The sequence below is a fragment of the Geospiza fortis genome, unplaced genomic scaffold (genome assembly GCF_000277835.1).
Source record: "Geospiza fortis unplaced genomic scaffold, GeoFor_1.0 scaffold403, whole genome shotgun sequence".
NCBI classification, from domain to species: Eukaryota; Metazoa; Chordata; class Aves; order Passeriformes; family Thraupidae; genus Geospiza; species Geospiza fortis.
The window spans coordinates 4,225,706-4,249,404 of record NW_005054336.1 but is presented as its reverse complement, the minus strand read 5'-3'; the positions used below and the strand labels follow the sequence as shown (position 1 = coordinate 4,249,404).

Below are 23,699 nucleotides of genomic sequence, written 5' to 3'. Positions count from 1 at the left end.
AGCAAGTTGACATGCAATTCAGTATTTGAGTGTCTTATAAAGTTTAATGTGAATATTTGATAGTTTCTGTGCTGCCGTGGATTTGGTGGTGATGCTGGACTGTTTTTTATTACCTGAGAATGCTTTAAGATTTGCTTTCAGCTCTGGTCTGAGCTATTCATGTAGCTGTAGTTTGTGAAATATATGTTTGCATGCTTCACAAAATTAAGGAAATACTGCTATTTTCCAAAGTGGATTAGAGCAGGTAATAACTCACAGGAAGAAGATTTTCTTCCTCCTGCTGTGTGTATAAGCAAGCAGAAGATATTATGCTACAGGCTTATTCCTAGATTATTCCTTATTGGATAGTTGTTTCGTGACAAAAGACACTGTGGCTTGATGACCAGAGGGTCATGACAGGAATAATAATCACCATATGAAAGGGTGTCTGGATCTGGGTGATAAAGCATTCCTCATCACAGTCAGTCAGCACTTGCTGGTGCAAGAATTTTCCTCAATGGCAGAGATCAGCTTTTTCATATTAATTGAGAGCCAATCGGTCTCTTTTCCTCTCCTCCTCTTTCTCCAACCTTCAGTTCTGTACCAGCTTTTCCTGCTAAAGAGTATTTTCTTTGTCAGCTGAAGACAGATTTTGGGGATGTTTAGGATGCTGCAGTATTTGTGGGATTGGTATTAGGTGCACTCTTTGTGTCCTCACTGAGTAAAGCCCAGGTCAGTAATGATTGATAGCTAATTGTCTGCAGTTCAAGCACTAGAAAATGGGTTGGCAATTAATTTATGTGTGCAAAACTCTTCTCCCTGATTTTTTAAGTGCAGATTTCGATGCAAATTGCATTCATGAAAGCAAGGTTGTGGCTTTCAAAATGTAAGCTATAATTACTAGTCTGAGAACCTGATGATACGAAATTCTTCCTCTAGAATCTACCCCTAGTGAGGGAAGACATTTATTAACAACATTGTGTATTTCTAAGCAGTACTTCTAACCATCTTTTAGTTCATTAAGCCCTAGTAAAATGCTTGGTATTACATGAGGTGTAGTCTCACGGAGTTGCTGTATCCTACAGATATCCAGATGGCTTAGAAATATCTGTGCAATCAGAAAGGCCCCCTCTGTACCTATAGGTAGCTATTATTAGTAAAACCTGCTTTTATTTATGTGTCCCTATGTTGTTTATGGTACTAGTCACAGACACACACACTGATGTGCAAGAAAAGACTTGGACTTTTACATTCTGAAAGAATCATTGTCCCTTTAAGGTTCTCATCTAAGAAAGCTGTTTGTTTGGATAGCAAGGTACTCTGTGGCCCACAATGTCCATGCAAGGAAAGTGCAAAATTAAGTAGGTGGTATTGGTCATAGACAGCAGACTTAGAATTTATTTTTAGCCTGTTTTCCAAGAACTCTTTTATTTTTATGTTTTTATTTTTATTTTTATTTTTGAGAGGAAGTTTCCAAGAACATCTTTTAATTTTCTTAGGAACAGATTTGGCCCATAAGAATAGCCTCAAGTGTAGTGGCATGCACATACATATGAGAAGTATAGAGGAGTTATTTATGGGGAGAGGCTAAAGAAGCTAGAAGTCCTAAAGTGTCCTGTAAACATAAGAGGTGGAGAACTCAGTGATGTATAAATATTTGACGTTTTCAATCAGTGAAGAAAGGGGGATTTTCTGATGTAGAGTGAAAACTCAACTGAGACTGATGAGTTAAATTAGGAGGGGTGGGAAAAAGTGTTAAGGAAAAGTAGAAGAAAAATTATCCTGATTGGAAGAAAAGTGTTTTTGTAGAAATGATGGTGGTTTCCTGCTGTGCTGCTGAGATTAAAGGTGGGGAGGTCTTGTAAAGCTTGAATGCAGAGAATCTAATGGAAGTACTGCTGGGAGAAATTTTGGGTTGCCAGAACTATGTGCTGGACTTGCAGACTTCTCCTGTCTGCACAAGCTAGACCCTGGCCCTTTCCTACATGATAGCTGTACAATAGGGGCTACCCATGGAAGCAACTGGATCCTTATAAAGTGTTCAGACAGTGACTTACTGTAAGTCCCTGGACCTGTAAGTATCTAACAGTATGCAATTGAAATGTCTTTTTGCTTAAAGAATAAGATCAGACTTAAGAGACATGATTATGACCTTTCCCATTTTCTTTATTTTTATTGCTATAGAAAGCCCTTGAAGGTTTTTTGTAGTCTTGTGCAGTTTTGATTCAACCACATGGGTGTCTTAGCAGTCACAGCTGTGCTTCCTGAGTTTTTTATGGACAAAGGGACTAAAAATGTCTTTCTGTTCCATTGTCCAAGAGTCACATGTTGGCACAGGACAACTGCCCCCAGTACCTGAATGGAGCTGGTGGCTCCATTTCTACATGGAGAAGTTGAGAAAAAAGATTTCTGCACTCTGCTGACCTATTCATGCTGAACAAAACTCATTAAGGCCCAAGAACTGTGTTTGGGTTGTTCCAGGGAAAAATTACAGCCAGCCTGTAATCTGTTGCTCCACACTGAGGCTCTGTAATAGTTTGAAGTGGCCTGGCAAGAATTTTATTGATTTCTTGGGATCTCATTCAGGCTGATTGAACTTGTGTGCTCTGATGGTGGATGTTTAAGAACACCTTCCCTAGCTATTATTAAGAAGGTGGGTCTAATCCTCACACAGGTAAGACCTTGTTTGCCCTTCATTCAACTCAGCAGACAAGTTTTAATGAAATAGCTCCTTTTATATTTTATGCCATGGCTGTGTTTTTGATTTTCACACTTGTAACTGTCCAGTGTAAGTCAGTATATAACCCATATATTGGTCAGGATATGTCACATTATGTATCTTTCATTTCATTAATCATTTTGTATCTTTCTGGTTTGGCTGCTTGGAATAATTCATACATTCCTTTCTATTACTGTGTTGTATTTTTTCCAGTTGATGATTTATTTATATAAAAGCCATAAAATACCTTGTTTTATACATTATGTGTGGATTAATGAGAAATGCAGACACATATCACTAAAATACAGGGATTTTTTTTAGATCAGCCAGGACAAGGTCTTGCAGTTGAGTTTAAAGTAGTTAAGTTTGAGCCTATGAACTATAATTGTGTTTATATTAACCATCATTACAGCATAGATAAAATTTAGGATAAAATGCTATTCATTACTTAATATTTTCTGAATATTTACTACTACTACAACTACTGCAACTAAGAATAATATTAAATATATGCCAAAAGGCATATTTTCCAACTGTGAACCAAAAGTCTAATCTAGTCTCTCCAGCAATTTTTCCTTGCCTTTACTGAGCCTTCTTTCAAATGCTGAGCACTTCTGACATTTTGAAATGTCATTTCAAAATTTTCCATTTGTAAATTGACAACCAGAAGACTTATTGTAAACACAGAAACCTCTATGAGCACAAACATATCTATATTTTCCCTTTTGCTAAAAATGTATCACCAAACTGTAAACAGCTCGTGTATCATTTTCATTAGGAAAAATGATGTTTTGAAGCTTCTAAAGTTACCAGTTAAAACAGAAGCAACCCAAAATCCTTTGGTGACTGTAGCATGAGTGTGCCTTTTTGTAATCACCATTTCCCAAGGAGCACCCAAAGGTGCATGGCCTCAGGGCCATTTTGGTTGGTGCAGAACAGGGCTAATAAATGCCTCACACTTCAGAGCTCCCTCTCTTTCTTCACAACAAAGTCATCATCTTTCATTTGATAGACTGCAGCCATTTTCTTATCAATTCTGTCATAGCTTGGTTTTGACCTTCAGTTCCTGGTCTGTGGGTGGGCTTTTGTGCCTGCTGCTGGATTTTGGTCTTATTTACCAGGATAAAGCAGATGGAGGAAAAACTGTATTTACATTTTTCCACAGGACCTAATTTATATTTCTGTTGCTTATTGCTGAGTTATTTTTGTCTACATAGTATGAATAGTTTGCAAAGGTATTTATAACAACATTTCACTGATCAACATGCAGTCTGAAAAGCTTGAAAGTCTGCCCCTCTGCCTCCATTTAAAAAATCAGTTTCTCTCCATCCAGACTGTGTCTTTAGTTGCCCAGTTCCTAAATGGCAGTTTGGGAGGGGATGCCTCTGGTTTTGACCACTATTATTCATAGTTCAGCACACACTGGGAATATAATTTTTAGTGCAGAACCAAGCAGTTATTGAGATGTATTTAGGTGAAATCTTAACATAGTCTGTTGTAAGACTCTAGCTCTCCAAAGCTCATCCACAGAGAAAGGGCTCAGTGCAAGGTGTCTGACTGGGTGAGCTGCCCTTGGGATTCTCCAGCACAAGGGGTGCAGTCCCTGACCATGAGCCCTAGCCAGGATATGCACAGTTGCTGCTGTGAAAGGGACCATGCCACAACACAACTTGCTTTCAGTTTCGAGCTTTGGGAGGTTGTACAGTGTTATCAGTCCAGTACAAGACAATTCCATAAAGCAATTGCAGGGAAAACTTGCAGACTCAGGAATTGCATGGGTAGTGGTGGATACATCAAAATCTGAGCTCATAACCGTAGTGTCCCTGCCTCAGTCCCGTAAGGGTGCTTTAATTTTCTTCCTGTCTTGCAGCTCATAAACGTGCTTCTTTTGAGACCACGCCCCAAATGCTGTTGCAAAAGGGCTGTAAAGCTTTAAAGATATATTTGAGGGTATTATACAAGCATAATAAAGTAAAAAAAAAACTACAAAGAAATTGAAGTTATTGAACAACTGGATTCAAATTTTAGGCTAGGAATTGTTTTATTGCATATGGGTTTCTACTTGGTTTTTATAGTCATGAAGGAATAGAAATTTTTTTGGAGTTAAGCAAATTAAGAATTTGGATTTTAATGTAACAATTGATTTCAATGTACTTGTAAACGTTTGCTTAAACAAATAATTTCAGTATATTGCTGAAAATTGTTCTTGGCTCAGTGAGTAAAAAACTCAGTTCGGACATTTGCCTATTGAAAATGTTTTACTTGATCTTAGGGAGATATTTCTAGATCAGAGATGAAATTGTTTTCTCATACAAATTGAAATGTTAAGTAATTAAAATGAAGGTAATAGTAAAATAATACCAGTGAGCAAATTGCAGATACTTTATTTAATCTGAAATCAGTAACACCCCAAAATGTGTCTGCCTTCTCTGAAAACCGGGCAGAGAAAACAACACAATTGTCCTCAGTAGCACTGCTGTCTTTGTATAATATACCAAATGGTCATCTTGAAAGCAAAGGAGGACAGTAGGAAAGTCTGCTGCCTTGATGAGTACCAAAGCTTTACCTTCTCACAGACAGGAGTTTCTGAAATGTACAGTTCTCATTCTAATTCGTGGGGATTTTTCTCCTCCAAAATCAGCTGGAGTTTGAGACATTTGAGCTTTTCCCATGGTCTCTTACTTTCTAGGAAATAGTTGCCACGAAGTTCAAAATATTCCCAGGTTTTCTCTGCCACAATGGCTCCACAGTGGCTGTTCCTGGCCCCCCATGCCCTACTTCCCACCCTGTGCCCATCTGGGGGATGCTCTGCAGCATAAACTCTGCCCCAAACCATGAACCCTGCAGTGGGGAGACCTGATAATCCTCATGGCCAGGTCCTGGCCATGTGTGTGACCTGTGCCATGAAACAGGCAGGATAGCCATGAAAATTTTATGTTGTGGTGCTTATCTGGGCTCAAGTTCTTGGGGAATTTTTAAAAGATAATATGTGGCTTAGTGATCTACACTGGAACCAAGCTGTGAGTTGTGAAGTGAGCTCAGCCAGAAAGTTCAGCTTTGTTTGTGCCCCAGATGGCTTTATATGCATAAGAACAGTAAGACTTTTTAAAGGCCGTTGGAAATTTTTTCCTGTGATCTATTATAGCTGATGTATCTTAAATTATTCTTCAGCCCTTATCACAGCAATCAGGAACTTCAAATAAAGGTTGAAACGTGCTGTGCTTTGTCTTGCTACAGGAGCATGTTCTTCTCTCCAGCTTGAAAAAATAGGATATCTTTTAAGGCATACTAAAATACAGCATGAAACTCAGTGTCTGTATCTAGTCTTCATGGGGGATGCTTGAAAGGAGTTGGATTATTTTCCAGGGGGAACTTATGGCAGAGTGTTTGTGTATAAATTAACAGCAATGAAAGTGGTAAATTAAAATTGCGCCATCAATTTCATTCTTAGTTCTGCTTTGCATTTCTATAGAAGGATTTACTATTACTGTGATTTACCTTCTACTAAGAGGTAAAAGAATGGAGAGTATCAGGTAGCAGCAGTTGTAATTATCTTGTGGAAATCTCCAGCTTGTTTAAAATGCTGCAGCATGTCTGCTCAGAGACTCAAGTTGGTGTGAATGCACCAGGCCATCCTCCCTCCATTTTCCAGGCTGGATTTCCAGCATTTTCCAACAGAGCAGTTCAGCTGCAAGGTTCAACACTCACTGAAGAAAAGATCTATCTTCCATCTCAGGTGAAGCACTGACCTCCTTTGTTGCCTCCATTTATTTTCTTTCATTTTCTCCCTGGCTCCCTGCATGTGCTGGCAGTGAGGGGTGGTGGTGGTGGTGTGGAAGTCCCAGATGAGCCATCCAGGCACAGAACAGCAAACAGCAAAAAAGTGCTTGGCTTTTTTCCTCAGCACTGTCAGTTAAAAGATCCTTTGTACCTTCTGTGCTGAAATCCCAGGGAAGGCTATACTCCATGACTCCCTGCACTCACTCCTTTGCTTGCTGGATTTTCAGAGCACACTTGTCTAACAGTGCTGTGTGTAAGGTGGCTGGATTGGCTCTGGGGCATGCACACGGCTGTGGGACAAGCTCTCACAGGACCTCAGACTCAGGTAATGCCCTTGCTTTTCACCCTGACAGTAAAAGGCACTTCCACACCTTCTCTGTGCACAAGTGCATCTGTGTTGCTGCTTGCTTTTGTTTTTACAGGAAGGAAATCATTAAAATCTTAACCAAAACCAAGCAGCCTGATCCATACCAAAGAACAGCAATGAGAGAGCAGGTGAGACGTGCAAGATAGGTGGAGTTCATTAGTTAAGAGAGACTGCTGGGATACTTTAATGATGAAGGTGGCATAAAACCTTTGCTAGGGAAGGCAACAATATCAAACAAGTGTCCATTTTATCTGGTTTCTTTTGTCCTCTGGAACAGAAACAGAGACACTTAGAGGCAAGCTAAAGGAACCCAATTAAATACTGAAAGGAAATGAAAATGAGTTCACAGTTCTGTTCCGGAGACTCATTCTGTGAATATTCAGTTTGTATTATTTTCAGAAAAATGGAAGACATTATAATTCTCAAGATGTTTCTCATTCTTGAAGAAGGAAACTAGGTGCCTAGGCTGGTGTTTAAATATGATCCATACTCTCAGTAGTGTCATTGGGACCTGCCAAGTATTTGACATAGGTCAGTTTCATTGTTACAAAAAATGAGGCAGTGGATCCCTCAAATCTACTCATTTCTGTTGGGGAAATGTTTAAAGACTTTAAAGCAAAGTCGTCTTAAGGTAAATTATATTAAAGAAGATAGTAAATTATGTTAACGAAGCTGGAAGCAATCATAAACAGTAACCTTTTTTAAAGCTATTATTTCACTTAGGAGTATTAAATCAAAATATTATAATTTTATGATCTGTCCATGCTGATGTCAGTGTCAGTGTCCCTGATATCAGTAAAGTGTCAAAAAGAAAACTCTATAGCATCCTGAGATTGCTTTGCTTCCTAATTAAGACTACAACAGCATTTTAAAAAGTGTGAAAGGAACCCTGTGTGGTGTAAAGGAGCCGTAGAATGGACAAACGATTTTTTCCTGGTGCAGGAATTTGCTTTAAGACTAGGTTGCAGATACAGCTCATTCTTTGTCTCATGCTAGAACATTGTTCATTTCCTTGTTTGTTTAAAGCTGTAATTGTACTTTTCCTATTTTGGGGAAAAAAAAAAAGAGAGAAAAAAGAGGTGTTCTTAAATGTTAAAAAATTCAGAGATAAATAATGCCGTACCATGACATACCTTTTATGGTTAGCATTAAGCTTTGTCTCTCTAGTTCCAGGGAGTCCCTTATGACAGAGAATAGCATTTTTTGAAGCTAGTTGGATGTTACACTGTTTTACTTCATTCTGCCTGGGCACTGACATCAGAAGTGATTAGATTCCTATAGGCACCTAACTTCAGAAAGGAGAGAAATGTCTGTACTTCCAAATTAAATGTACCCGGGAATATTCCTAGGTGCTCAGGCCAGCTGGCACCAAGCAGCCTGTGCCGATGATCAGAAGCTGTTAGTCTCCAAAGCAGGTTGGCTGCAGGCAGGCTGCCTGCTGGGAAGGCTCCTGGAGCATGCTGACTTCCAAAGGCTCTCCAGGAATTGCCTGGGACACTGATAGTCAGCACAGGCCAAAAGCAGGCAAAAAATGCTGTAACGCTTTGTTAGGATAGATGAAAACATCCTTGTGCCCAGGAACATTCCCAGACACTGATTTACTACTGTGGATATAGAGAGGATCTTGCAAAAGACTCTGAAGGGGAAAAAGAAAAAAGACAAGTGATGGCAGTATGTGACTGGGCATGAAAGATGGACAGTTGGACACAGAAATGAACTCTATTAGATGTTAGTGAAAATTGCACTCAGAAAAAAGCTCTAACAGCCTGAGGCTTCAAAACCAAGAAAAGCAGTCAGAATTTTTAGAAAATCTCCAGAAATATCTAAGATATAATAGGATGTAATGAAATGATATAAATGTGTGACTAATACACATATTTTTGTATGGTGTGACTAGTATATCTATGTTATCCAAGTGTGGATGGTCTGAAAAAATGGCAAGTCCCTGTCTTTCCCAATGATATAAAGCAGCTAAGCCATGAGTTCATTGCATCCCAGAGGCTGAATTCAGTTTGTAGGTGGGACAAAGTTGCAGTGGCTCAGATGAGAGCACCCAGAGGTTCTGTTTACATTGAGGAGTGGTGCAGACAGACAGGTCAGATAGGAACAGGGTTGCAGAGTGAAATGGTTGATGCTGCACACTGGTGTCCACACCATGTGCATCCCAGGTTTTCTTACTGACTTCTAGGTCTTGTCTGCTCTCATGGGCTAAATGCCCATTAGCAGCTGGAGCTCATTGCAACAGCATCCCTGGAGCACACACAGTCACTCAGGTTTCATTTCATCCAAAATAAAATGCAGTTTGTGCTCTCTGCAGCTGCTGCTGTAAGAAGTGAGGTGCAGTGTGTGGGGACAAAGAAGAGATTCATGTCAAAGGTGTGCTCAGGTCTGAGCTAAACCATGAGTGCAGAGCTCAGGCAGCAGCAATGCAGGGCTCCTGGGCATGAGCTGAGGCCACCAGTGGAGTTGAGACAAGCCCTTAAATGCCCAGAAAAGATTTGCATAGACAAGGAAAAATTTTGTGCAAACACAAATGCATTAGCACAAAGCAGAGAAGAGAAATCTGGTAATTGTCTCACATATGGGATTTTTTGTATTGGCAAGAAGAGTGTTTTGCCAAAGCTTGCTTGCTGTAGCAAAAAGGAAAAATTTATCACATCAGGAAAACAAACTGACTCAGAAAATACAACTTTACTCATATCTGGCTTTGATGCACTACACAAGATCAAAAATAAACTTTCAGTGCCGTTTGCAGAAGCATGAACTTTAAACTAAGAGCAGCAGCACTAAAGCAGAGGACAGTTTGAATGCCAGCTGGGTAGTTAAAACATCAGTAAATACTAGACAACAGAGACTTTGTTGGCATTTTCTGGGAGTCTAAAACTGCTGACAAAAATGTACAGCATAGAAACAATCAAAAATGTACATGATAGAAACAATCAAAATACCAGCAGGACAATGTTAGTTACAAAAAAAAAGCTGAACAAATTTAAATACCAAAAAGTATAGATAACTCACAAATACTCTGCTTTTAAGTAAATGAAGTGTATGAATGAAAGAAGCATGTGACAAAACTGGGGCAAACAATTAATGAAAGTTACAGACCAAAAGTCAGAAAACTTAGCTGAACTAGGTAGCACTCTGTAAGAGCCCCTGTAGCAAAGTATTTACATGGTGTTTTAAAGGTCTGGGAAGTCTTCTAGACAAAGAAAAGCTGGAAATGGACCCGGTGATGCAGCCAGGGGGGCACTTGATTGATAGAATGTCCTCAGCACTCAGAGAAAAGGCATTAAGGGAAGTGAAAGTAAGGAGAGCATGTCTCACTGCTGAGGTTTTGCAGAGCCACAGGTCAGATGGGCAGCCAGCCAGCTGTAGAGAAGATGGGAAGCTGTACACGTGCATAGTCTTTTAGCAATTTAACAAGGCATTACACAGAGCTGCAGGTGGTAATGTACATTCCAGCTTAAAAAAGACTTTACAGTTTCTGATGCAATATTAATATATTTGCAAATGTATTAGATGTAAGAATTACAGACTGTAACTACCTCAGTATCTTTTGAGCATCTCTTAGTGTGGATACCAGTGGAAGAAATTAAATTTGATATCAAAACTGTGGTTGAAGAATGCCAGCAGTATCAGCAAGAACTAATGGAGTTGGCTGGGATCACTGCCATAGCTGTATAGGTGTAGAAACAGAACAGCAAAAGCTGTAGCTGGTCATGATTACATTCTCATCTATCTGCTTGAAATGACCAAGGCAATAAATCTAAAATGAAATAAAATGAAATGAAATTGCATTTGACTCCTGGAGCACTGGGATAATTGCTGACCTCCTAAAGGCTATTACCTAGCTCCTAAAAAGTAAAAACCATGCAGGATAGACCCACACCTGAAAATGTCAATTTGAAGATTAGTGGGATTCATAAACCATCTCACAATACCTTTCCACACTTTCCAGATCTGTACAGTCTCCTGAGGTGATTACTAAACAAAAGCATGCTATGAATGCAACTGCTGTAATTTGCTAGAGTCTTCTCCTGCATAAAGGAGCTGTACAGAATACCCCACGGTGCAGCACTGCAGTGTGTAAGTGCTGAGGCCATTCCATTGCACAAGGCAGGGCAGGGCTGTGAGGCACACACGGGGCACAGCCCCTCCAAGGAGGCTTGTACCTCACCAGCAGTGTGGGAGCAGTCCAGCTCACATACACTGAGTCATGTGTGCCAGTGAAATGTCAATCCTTATCTCCTAAGGGCAGGAAAGGGTATGAGTACAAAGTGGCCATCAGTTATTAGAGAGGATTTTATAAAGCCAGAACTAGCACCCCCTCAGTAACCACAGGCTGCAGTGACCCTCCTTGCTCAGCATCTGGAAGGGATTGAGATGTACACCCCTGAGTTCTTACCAGGCTGCTGTCCACAGAATCAGGACAACTGAACAGTTGCTGCAGTCAGGATGCACCACCCTGCAAGTCCCACTACCAAACTGCATTTGGAGCCTGGACTCGTTCATACAAATGACCTGGCAACAAAAATCTCCTCCACTTCTCATCACTGCTACCACTGCAGCAAATTGCAGTTGGCCCTGCAGTGGTGTCATGGCTTGTTGGAGTGCTCTGCACCAGAAGGACTGCATATTTGGCAGCACACTTATGCTCATGAGTGTTCTCTGGAGGCAAGAAATGGCACAGCCTTCCTGAGGAGAAGCAGCAGTTCTCTCTGGTGTGGTGCCTGCCCCTGCCTTTGTAAGCTGCTCAGACTGAAGCTCTCCTAGGAGCTTTATCCATTGAAATACACAGCACCTCTAAAAAATATGGAGAAAAAGAGTCAGGCAGACAGATGACATGGATTATCTATAATAACATAAATTATGTCATCTGTGACCTTTAGAGCAGCACTGCTGTTGTAGACAGCATTAATGTAGAGAAGCTGCACTAAGTAGAAAATTTTGTTTCCCTCTCTGTCTTAATGGTCAAAATGGCCACAGATGATTTGTTTTTGAGCTGTAGATTGAATCACCATAAATACCTGGCATAATTTTAACAAGTTGAATTATGTGAAGAAATAAAAATAATTTTTTTTTACAATTTAAATGAGAATGAGATTTTTAAATATGGCAGATTTTTGAGTAGCAGTGCTCTGTAGGGCTTGCAGGATCACTCACATTTGAAGAGGTTATCCTGTGGTTGTTATCTGAACTGAGTGCAGAATGGCTGAAGACAAGACAGTTTATTCAAGCAGCACAAAAGATGTGTCCACTGTGTGCTCTGTGTCACTTTTCATGGGAACTGTGCAGCTCCAGGGATGAAGTCAGGTGTGCATGCCCAGGAAGGGTGGCTTGGCTGTGGGACGTGGTGCTGTTTCCCCCAGTCAGTGCACGGGGGCTCAGCCTCAGCCAGTGTAAATCCCTGCATGTTCAGCCACGTGGAGAAGCTCTGCAGGATCAGCACAGGAGTTCCTCTGCATTTATTGGGTTTCTTGTGCCATGTCACCCGTTTGACCTGCCAAATAGTCACAGTGAGTACACAGTGCGAAGTGATAGGTAAAGGTATGTATCTCCTTTGTTTATCTGCAAGGATGTACTACACATGCACAGTGAAAAAGGGAATGGTCTGTTCAAGCAATATGTGATTGTGGTTCTGCTTAATAGCAGAGGCCAAGCTGAATGCATATTCTTGTGAGCCGAACTGTGCATACAAATCAGTGAAGTCTTGCAGTACCAAGATTATCAGAACTCGTTTTAAAGCTATTACAGTAATTTAAAACAAGATAGTTTTTTAAAGTACAGTGATGGATGCCTGTAATCTGTATTTCTAATGACTTGCATGTTGGATTTTTAAAAATCAAATTCTTCCTCTGATTGACTTGAATGAAAATCTAATCAAATTAGCATTTTAGAATATATGACCATTGTAATGCCATATTCAGAATATAATGATACTTTAGATACTTTAGCTGTTATAAAGACAGATAAATATGCAAGAGAGGCACTGTGGGGGACTTGGACTTTAATGAGGACCCTTCTAGTTTTATACATTTGGTTTTTATATAGTGTCTGTTACTTTAGTACCTACATATTGGTGTCTCCTCACTACTTGATGGTGATATAAGAAGCATTTATATCAGTTTAGTGAAGCTCTCTTTTGTAATGTGTTATTTATATTTGATTCATAAGTTTGATGTAATATTAATTTTAAAGTGTTTAGCAATTACTTATTTCCTTTCAGATCTGTTTAAAGTTTTTAATAGCTTGAAATTTAAAAAATTATTATCACTTTACTGCACCATTCCAATTTTTTCATCTAGCTATATTCCTTTTTTTTAATGTCATATATTATGTGTTGCTTTGTCACATTTTCAAAACTATTTAAAGGCCTTAATCAAACCAGAATACCCAAACTCTTCAGAGGAGATTATTCAGCATTGTCTCATCCTTCCTCTCACCAGCTGAAGTGGGAGGTTTGGCTATTGAGGGTAGAAGTACTTGCTATTAGTGCTAGAACTATTTGTATTATGATTCTTAGCATGAGATTTAGTGAGTTTAGGATATTGAGGTGATGATGAAAGGCATTGTGTTACTGAATATGAAGACTGAAAGGGAGCAGTAGGTTCCTTGGTCATAACTGCAAGAGTTGACTAGAGCTCTTTTGTCTGCACTGAATACTTTACATTTAAATTAGGATTGTGTGAAGTAGAGATGGAAGGATTGCATGTGTGAGAGATGAATGAGGGAAAGTATTGTAGTCTGTGCAGGAGGAGGATAAGTGTTGTAGTTCATCTGCCATAAGAGATGGATTACAATGAATCTGAAGTGGAAGAAGGCTTAGATAGGAATTATTAGCAATGATTTGCATTTAAGTAATCTATTAGTTCAATAATATATGTATAGTTATGCAGTGTGTAGTCTACCAGGGAAAAGTGGAGTTTATTTCTAGATATATTTAAATTATATGCTGTTTACAGTATAGACATTTGGTAATAAGTCTGGAGCTTCCATGCAAAAAAAAAAAAATCAAAACAAAAAGACAGGATAAACAAAAATCAAAGCAAAAATCTGCAAAGGATCCAGCAGATGGGAAAAGTGTAGGCTCTTACCTCTTTTGGAAGGTTTGATTGCTAGCAGAAATACTTGACAGGCAAATTTGCAGCTGAAACACATACAGCAATGGTGGAAATGCACTTTCTTTGCACACAGGGGAAGCAGTAGTTATTTTATTGAATGTACTGAAAGCCTTGTAGAGTGGCTTTCTGAATCTCAATTTCTCCCAGAGTCTGGAAGAGGAGGTTGCCCTCTCTGGTCAGTCCCATTCCCCCGAGAGCATGAGTCTGGTGGGCAACACTGACTGGACTGGGAATGTTTTCTGTGGCCCTGGTGCACACATAGGCTGTTGGTAAGTACTGCAGGGCCTGGAGCTGTATTTCCACCAGGGGATGCTGGATTGGAAGTGGAAAAGCTAAGGTAGATGCAGATATTGCTCTTTTCATCTCCTCCTGGCCACAGGGATAAACTGGTGGGCTCTGTGGTGAAATGTTGAGTTGCTCAAGGAGCTCTTGAACAGATTCAGATGGGTCATTTAGGCACCTTAAATGCAGCTTCCTTGGCCCTCAGAGTTCTCCAACAGGGCTGTGCTGCTCCTGGTGCCTGACCCAGCTCATTTAGCACCAGTGGAATTGGCAAACTCAGCTTCATGCTCACCTTGCTGGGTCAGCAGTATCTGTGATTGAGTGGCCAGTTGGTAACCACTATAGCAGCAAGGATATCCATGCTTTCTCATAGTTGGAAGACAAGATTTATTCTTCCCTTTTAATAGTCTAGCTGGCATCTCTGAGGCTTCTTTCGGGCCTAGAAAACACACAGTTCTAGGACTGCTGGAGTCAATCCCATCAGTGCATGTAGCCCCAGAAGAGAATGGTTAAATCCAAACAAACATGATTTTAGCAATGGTCTTAACAGCTCAGTTACCAGCCAGTTTGGAGAAGGTGGGTAAAAGTATCTACCAATGGCATTTGCCATATGATAATGTGATTTAAAGCATTCATATAAGTGCATAAACAATGTATAGATATATGTATAAATGGTATATAGATACATGTGAAAATGTGAATACTGCACTGATTATTTTTACTTAGGTATCAGTAAAAGTAAAAAATCTTGCTTGAAAAAAGTTTTTTCCAACACTAAGGCTCAACTGGTATGGATTCCTGTTTCCTAAACACATTTGAATACAGTTATATTTGCTTGCCTGACAGATATTTGTTAATAGCCATTCTGCTGACATCTTCTTTATGCTGCTACTTAGCTGACAGAATTTCATCTGCATAAATGGGTGGAAAGTCCTTTCCTCACGTGTCCAACAAACTGGAGACAAAGTGCCTGCCAATGTTTTAATTTCTTTTCCATGTTCTGGTTAGAGAGTTAGAAGAATGCTTTCACTCCACAGTGTCATGAATATGGTAATCTATGGAAATCACAGAAAGCAGGTACTTAAGTTAAGCACATACTGTACTACAGGAATCCCTGATGAATTCAAGTCTCTTCTGTTTAGAGAAGATGTTGTTGTCTATTAAGTGACAGACTGCCAGATGTTCATGAAGTAGCACAGAAATGTGTATCAGTATCTTCTTTTCTTTACCCCAGAAGGTAACATTTTCTTTATCATCTATGTCATCCTGGCTTTTGATTGTAAATGTCTAAGCTTGCTTCAAATATTAACTCTTTTTTGTTTTATTGATGAATATTTCATTACTTCAATACATTTGTAGAATGTAAGTTGTTGCTGCACTGTAGTAAGCCTATAATCCTCACATCTTTTCCCTCACTTGGTGTATATAAACCAAACATTTGAGTTAGAACATGAAGAATAATTCACTTCTAATTTGGAGATAGAAGGGAAAATTGTGGCAGTGTTAGAAAAATTACAAAAGGAGAAATAATTGTTATTTTAAATAATATTTTTATCTGCACACAAGCATGGCACTGTATATCTCATGGCGAGGTCACTGCAATGTGTTTTTCTAGAACACGCATTATTGTTCTGTTTAGACTCAGAGTTACTGAAGGGCTGGGGGTTAGCTCACCCACTTCAAATAATCATGGTTTAAAGAGCAGGCAGAATAGTTGAGTAACTAAATGCAATGGTGTATACACATGCTGTGGGCAGCAGAGGTTACAGAACAAGTATATGGGCAGTAATTGCAGATTACTGAGACAGGGCTGTTTACCAAGCAAATAAAAGTTCCAAAAGAAAAAAAATGAAAACAACTGAAAGGCAGAGTTCTTGTTTCTGAATAATTGTTGTGTTCTGCCCTTTGTTCTGATGGCATTCCCACATCATTAAAGGCACTGATGCCAGGAATGTATCAACTCTAAGAAACAGAGCCATGGGAACCCTTTAACACAAGGGACAAAGTTCTTATGGCTTCTTGCTAATGCAACCACAGCAGCTCCAGGGGCTGCAACAGCTGATGTTGGCCCAAGAAACTCTCTATCAGGTGGAAACTGATAAAGTATCCCATCCTCTGCATGCCACGATTCTGCCCATGTGCTGTGGGGAGGATCTTGCAGGATTCTCTGCTGGAGGTGTTGACATGAGCCCTAGTGCCAGCTCTGACCATGGCAGTGTATGGGACAGACACTGAGAAAAGCAACTACATAGAATTTAGCTTTGAATGCCTGAAAGAATAAGAATGTCTAGCAGGGTAATGATTTGCAGCTTCCCTTTCTCCATTGCCACACATAGTTTTCATTAGTTAAGCAGTTAACCCGTGGGGAAAGCTTGTGCAAAATATTCTCTCCATGTATCTATGAATATGAAAATGTGTGTTATGTGCCACCTTCAGAGGAATAGAATTCAGCTGTTGTTGTTATTGTTGGGGTTTTGGTTTGGTTGTTTGTTTTTTTTTTTATTTTCCCAGAAGAAACACAAGCTACCCTGACATTGTGCCAAGATTTTGTTGTTGTTACTGGTACTCCTTTTGTTACTGGGACCTTGTGTTTTCTTTCTCTCTGGAAATGTTGGAGTCATGTTTCATTGTATTCTCTGAGAGCAAGGAAGAAAGCAGACACTGTTTCAGGAAACTTTACAGTAATCTTTCTGTTGTTGTTATTGTTGTAAAGTTGCAAGAGGATGGAGGCAGACCATTTTTGGTTTATGATGACACTTAACTGTGCATGGTGAGCTGAACCTGGCTGGATGTTAAGTGCCCACCAAAGCTGCTCTATCACCCCCCTCCTCAACTGGACAGGGGACAGAAAATATAATAAAAGGTTCTGGGCCATGGCAATCAGGTTGGTTAATCATGATTTTCCCTTGATGAATCCATGCTGGTTAGTCCTGATGACCTTCTTGTCTTCCCCTTGCCTAGAGATGGTGTCGAGGATCAGCCATTCCTTGCCTTTCCAGGGTTTGAGGTGAGGCTGACCAGCTGGTTGTTCCCTGTGTGCTCCTTGTTCTTTCTGAAGACTGATGTGACATTTGCTTTCTCCCAGTTCTCAGGCATCTCTCCTGGCTGCCATGACCTTTGAAAGATGATTGAGCAATGATCTCTGGCAGTTCCTCGGTACTTGTGGGTGCATCCCATCAGGGTCCATGGACTTGTGGATGTCAGATTTGACTAAATGGTCTCTAACCCAATCCTCTTTTACTGAGGAGAAGTCTTTCTTTGTCCAGACCTTCTTCCTGCTTTCCTGGGTCAAGGATTCCTGAGGGCTGGATTTGGAAGTGAAGACTGCAAAGAAGGTGTTCAGTATCTCAGCCTCCTCTGCAACCCCTTGCAAGGTTCCTTTTTCCATTCAGTAGCAGCCCCACGTTTTCCCTCACAGTCCTTTTGCTAGTGAGGTGTTCATGTTATCCCAGAGGCACTCCCACCATTCCTGATGGGCGCAGCGCTGGCCAGCAGCAGGTCCCTCTTGGAGCCAGCTGCCCTTGGCTCAGTCAGACACAGGAGAAGCCTCTCCCTGAACCCCTGTAGCCCACCACTACCAAAACCTGGCCATGCAAAGCCAGCTGAAATCTGTGTCTTCTAACAGTAGATGGCATCCAGCCCCTTAGGAGCAGACAGGTCCCAGATGAGCGACCCATGACTACCTCATGGAGACATACATGGATTTTCCCAGAGTAAGGATCAGATCAGTTTCCAAGTTAGAAATGAAGGCTGGGTCATCTGATGCCCATTGCACTGCCCTGTTCACCAGCCTGTTGTGCTGCTTAGGCTGCTTGCTGGTGTGCCCATGAAAACTGCAGCAATCTGAAGTGGAGGATTCTCTCTACTTTTAGCCATTAGGAAACAAGCACCTTCTTTAGTTCATAATATGCTCAATTACCTTTTGATTGATCTGTGAATAAATTATAATCAAAACAGACTTACTCACCTTAAAGCTCTCTGGCTTAAGGTTTCATTGTTGATTCATTAAGTTGTCAGTTCTCTATTGGCAGGGTAATGCCTTTTTATATCTGAATAGAGACAGGTTTAGTGGAAGATACTGTTATCTTTAAATGAGCAGGATTTAGGTTTTTTGGTAAGAATAAATTCATCAATGATGAATCCCTGGAGAAAGTACTGAAACAAAAATCACAATGTTGCTGAAGATTTATACAGTTCATCAGTTAAAAGGCAGCTTTTGGAAGCAGAGGCGGGGGGAGGATTTGGATTTTTGTTTTCTTTCTGTAAAATACTCCAGCAAAATATTTCAAGCTTAAAGTTTTTTGATAATGCAATTATAAAGAATGAAATAATTCCACTTAATGTATTTATTTAGACTCTATTCTTGATGTTAGAACACAGAAACACATTGAATTATGTCTATATAGAGACAGATGGATACAAATAATGCAGCTATAGACATCACTGATACAGATATATAAGTAGACAAGAATTATCTAATTACCCTGTTTGTTGCAATCTTCTAAGCACTTGCTATGCTCCACATATTCATATTAATTGTTTTTTCTAGGCAGATGTTGGTCTGACAAAGATACCAGTGTTTGGAGAGTTTAGTGACACTGGAATATCTGGAAATTTAAAAAATAAAATTACTGTATAAAGATTACAAAAACAAACAGAATTAAACACACCAAGCTCTGTGCTTGTGCTTTCATTGGGAATTTTGTTGTTAAATCCCCCATGTGCTTAGGAAGTTGTCCCCTACAATGATTAGAGGCAATTTAATTTTAAAATCTCTTCAGTATCCATCTCTTCGGCAGTTATTTCAACATTTTTCCACCTTTGCTATATCCAGTAACACACTTCATTAAAATATTTTTTGCCATTTCATATGGCCTTTGACTGCAAAATGTTTGAAACCACAGCTCTGAACAATAAGCAGTCTCTTCAACATTCCACATGTCTGAGCATTACTCATAAGGGGAACCATCAATAAGTCCTTCCTAAGCTCCTGAGGCTGCATTTTCATGTATTATTTATTGCTATAGAAAAGATTGCTGGTTTTCAGTGTTGATTAATGAAATTTGGCCTGGCTGCTTGTGAACTACTAGACCCCAAACACAAAATAACCAGGCCATTTGTATGGGCACACAGTCACCTTCTGTGAAGTCACTGGAAGCACATTGTGTATGGGCCCAAGCCTGGACCAAGACCTACATGTTTCCTTAATTATTTTAAATTCTATGTAGCCGAATTCTTGATTGAAAAACAGCAGTGCACAGCAAATATGAAGGTTGGAGGACAGTTTTGTAGATTAATAATAATTTATTTTTAAAATATGTGGATTATATGGTTTAATTTAACTGCATGCGTGTCATTACAAAACATCTGAATTATGGAAATGAAGGCATTGCACACTTCTCAAAATGCCCACTGTACATTCTAGCTAGCAGCTATGTTAGATACAAAAATCTAAATACTTCCATCTCACAAGTATGATAATTAATTAACCTTTGTAATTCACTTTTCACCTATTCACAAAAATAGATTCTTTTTCCACACTTTTCTTTAGATCACCTATTTAATTTCAATATTCTTAGTGTTTCTGTCTGTACAAATTCAGAGATTTGGCGTATAGAAAAGTAAAGGATTTATTCTGCAAAGATTTGGCTGTTGTTCCCAAAGATGATCTTCAATCAGTCAAGCCATGAACACCTGTCTCCTCTCTCTACTACTGCAGTTAAAACCTCAGCAAAATTAGCTTTGCTACCTACTCTCAAAGTCAGCAATTCAATTCCTGGCCAGACAGGAAAGAATCCAAAAACGCTTTGTCATCAGGTCTCCTGCCCTCTCAAACCAAAGTTGTTGGCATCAGCACATAAATTATGGAGAGGAAATAGTTCCTCAGTGACACAGCTACTACTTATTCATAGCCAAAAATATATTTCTAATTGATTCAGCCTAGTAGACATACAAGAACACTTTTTATCAAAATTTGTAATTTTTAGAATTCTGCTAAAAGTTTTAGGTTTTTTAAAAGTCATATAGAGAATTGAGTTTATGTGTGTGTGCTTTAGAGCCTATTGATTAGATTGGAATTAGACAAATTCTTCTTTGTACTTATTTTGCTGTTTAAAATAATTCTGCTTTTGCTGCCTTATTTGACTTCAGTATGTAAGGCCACCACCTCACTGCTGTTTGCTGGAATTCTCAAAGCCTGCTTTTAAGATGCCCTGGAACATTTCAGGTCCAGCAACTGCACAGAAGGGAAAGTTTGATGCCTGTAAGGAAGCCTTGAACATGACATGCAGGAGCAAAGATCCCATTGAACAGACAAAATAAGAGCTCTCTGCCAGCAGGCAAACTCAGGCTAGCTCTGCATTTGGAACCTGCAGCACCCCCATCCTGCCTTGCTGCTGCCCAGGCTGTGGCTGTGACCCAGAGCAGGGCTCAGTCCCAGCCTGCAGGAGGCTCCTCTGGGGAGCTCCTGGACAGGGTGAGCCTGGAGCTGACCTGCTGTTAAAAATGCGTTGAGACCACAAACCAAATCTTGGAAGCAGGGGAGCATTTCAAGGACATCACCCTCTGGCTGTGTGCTCAGAGTACCCAAAACCCAGCAGCCAAGGAGCTTCTGTTTGTCATAGCAAGGAGCCTGAGGTGCCAGGGTTGGGTATTGTGACTGACAGACATCATTGAGGAATTTTTCTCCAAAGGATTAGCAGAAGAGCAGGATAACCTCTTCTGGATTTACTTCATTTTAAAAAATAATAAATTTTAAATTTTTAAATAATCTGGGGTTTAAAATTCACATTGAAATTCCCTCTTAAAAAATTGATAAGCACAGCAGTACTGTATCTTGTTCGATATGCTCTTTGAGGTTGTATTATTAGCGTGAATTAATGCCAGCAGCTGCTCAGGCTATGTATCCCCTGTTACTACCTGCTGCTTTCTGCAGTACTGCTGTAGTTCCTGAACAGGCTTGAGTTAGGTGGATAAAATACTTCTGCAGAATAAGGAACTAGTTTCAGGGGAGGAAGGGCATGGTCTATTGCATCAAGCAAAAGTCCATTTTTCTACTATTTTTCACTCACCTAAATCTGTGATCGTGGCACACTACAGTTGTCCGTGTCTCTTCCAGGTAAGCAAAAGGATTTTTTTTGTTCAGGAAGATGAGCGTTTTTGGGAAATCTGATCCAGCTCTTTCCTGTTCTTGGGTGAGACATGAGTTTTGCAATTCAGTGAAATCTTCCTTTGGAGTTTGCTTAATTGGGTTCAAGGACTAAATGTTCCAGAAAAGATTGCAAGTGTTACATAGAGGAAAATTAGGAGATTATAATGTGTTTCAGTTCATTTGGTGTTTGTTAGCCTTACTTTGACAGGTTAAAACAGCCTTCTGTTATCACACTGCCAAATACATGTTTGTAGCCTTTAAAGTATGTATTGATTTATTCAGATATTGGTACAAATAATCTTAAATACTGGTGAAACTCTTCTAAGTAAACTGATAATTTTATGATACCTTTCCACATAGTATAAAATGAAACAGAAATAAAGTTAGCATTTGAATTATTTAACATGATAAATTTTTATATATAAGCAAGTATGCAATGGGGAAATGATAGACTGTTGGATGCTGACCTGCAATTCAGCTATTTTTCTGCTGTGAGATATTAATATTTTAATATTCAGTATATATTTCCAAGTCAGATCCCAATGTTCATATTTGATTTTTATTCACTTCTCACTCTGGTGCAGGCTTACTGATTTCAATTTCAGCTTCCTGAATAAGAAGCAAGTTGCAGTCAACATGGACTCAAGATCTCACCCTTGGGATCAGACTCATCTTTCTACTATACCCCCTTACTAACCGTAATCATGTTTACTGATTTTTGTTTCAGAAACTGCCCAGTTTTGGGCCTTACCTGGAGCAACGCAAAAAGATAATAGCTGAGAACAAGATAAAACTGAAGGCACAGAACATGGCTGCTGAGCTTCCTGAGATAAAACACTTTGTTCCGAAGAAACCCATTCCAGCAATCAAGGTAACAAAAATACATGCATAAGAAGTGATAGGCAGTTGACATGCACAGTCATTTCTAGCAGTTTGAGTTGGTTATTACTGCTTTTAAGCTTGTTAGAGGGCATCAAAGACAACTCTTTATGCAGACCTTTCTAGCTTTTAACCAAAATCGATGGGAAATTATTTGTGATGTACGTGTGCAGGTATTTCCCTAATGTCATTTTTCAGAATGAAGATATTCAGGCAGTGGAACAGTAGTTGCAGATCAAGCAGGAGTGATGCCTTGAAGAACAAAGCAGAACTGTTTAGAATTTCTTTCAGCTTGAATGCTACAGTATGAGCTGTTTTGCATTATACCTTTTGATTGCATGCACTGTGCTAAATGCCTCCATCCCTCATGTAGGATCAATGGCAAAGGCTGGTGTTCAGTGCATATAAAAGCTGTGTCATAGGTTTAGAGATTGAACTTTTAAAGCTGGAGAATGTTTGTCTAAGTAGCTGATCCACCATCTACAATGAGTAAATGTCAAGGTAAAAATAAAACCTGTGACCCCTATCTACTGCATAATCCATACATTGAAGCTTTTCCCTTCCCTTAGGTAGTCAATAAATATCAATAAAATGAAACAGCATGAGCTAATTGTTCTAGATGTTCACTTTAGAGCTTACTTAAACATCAAGTCTGAATAGGAAAAATAATTGTTTTTAAAATCAGGATTCTCATTAAGATCATTTATAAAGCAGTACAAAAATTATGTCTGTTGACCTTGTTGACTTTCTTCTTCATATATGGGAGAATATCAGATATCTACATGAGCAGACGTGTAAGAATTCTTGAAAAAATAAGGCCAGGCATAAAATAAAACATGAGCTGTGGCTCAGAAAACCACATAATTCCCAACAGAATATTGCAGTTTATTGATACATCCAGTATTCCAAGCTAACTGGTAGGATGGCAGAACCAGACAAGGAGAAATTTTGAATCGTCTTCCTGTTTAATTTAATTAGTTTACCACTTCTTTAGACTTCTCTCAGGTTTTTGGATTGCTTATTTTGGTTTATGTCACACTTTTGAAAACCCCTCCTGTTCTCTTGTGCTGAGATTCTCTTCTATATATATATATATACACAAAAAGTTCCAAAGAACAGCAACCTACTCTTTTTTCCTCACTATGATGAGCATTTTCAAAGCCTGCTTGACCTCAGAGGTTTCCACTTCTTTAGACTTCTCTCAGGTTTTTGGATTGCTTATTTTGGTTTATGTCACACTTTTGAAAACCCCTCCTGTTCTCTTGTGCTGAGATTCTCTTCTATATATATATATATACACAAAAAGTTCCAAAGAACAGCAACCTACTCTTTTTTCCTCACTATGATGAGCATTTTCAAAGCCTGCTTGACCTCAGAGGTTTCATGGTTCTGTTCTCCTTGCAGGGAGAGTATTGATGTAGG

At 39.5% G+C, this 23,699-nt stretch overlaps 1 protein-coding gene across 1 annotated transcript in view; it reads left to right on the top strand.

Moving 5' to 3' along the window:
• The window catches only part of DPYD (dihydropyrimidine dehydrogenase), a 311,278-nt gene that overhangs the window by 275,753 nt on the left and 11,826 nt on the right, over nucleotides 1–23,699 (top strand). The window contains exon 20 of the mRNA XM_031057867.1: nucleotides 22,126–22,269. Coding sequence (XP_030913727.1) covers nucleotides 22,126–22,269 — 144 coding nt within the window. The remainder of the gene's footprint in view (nucleotides 1–22,125; nucleotides 22,270–23,699) is intronic.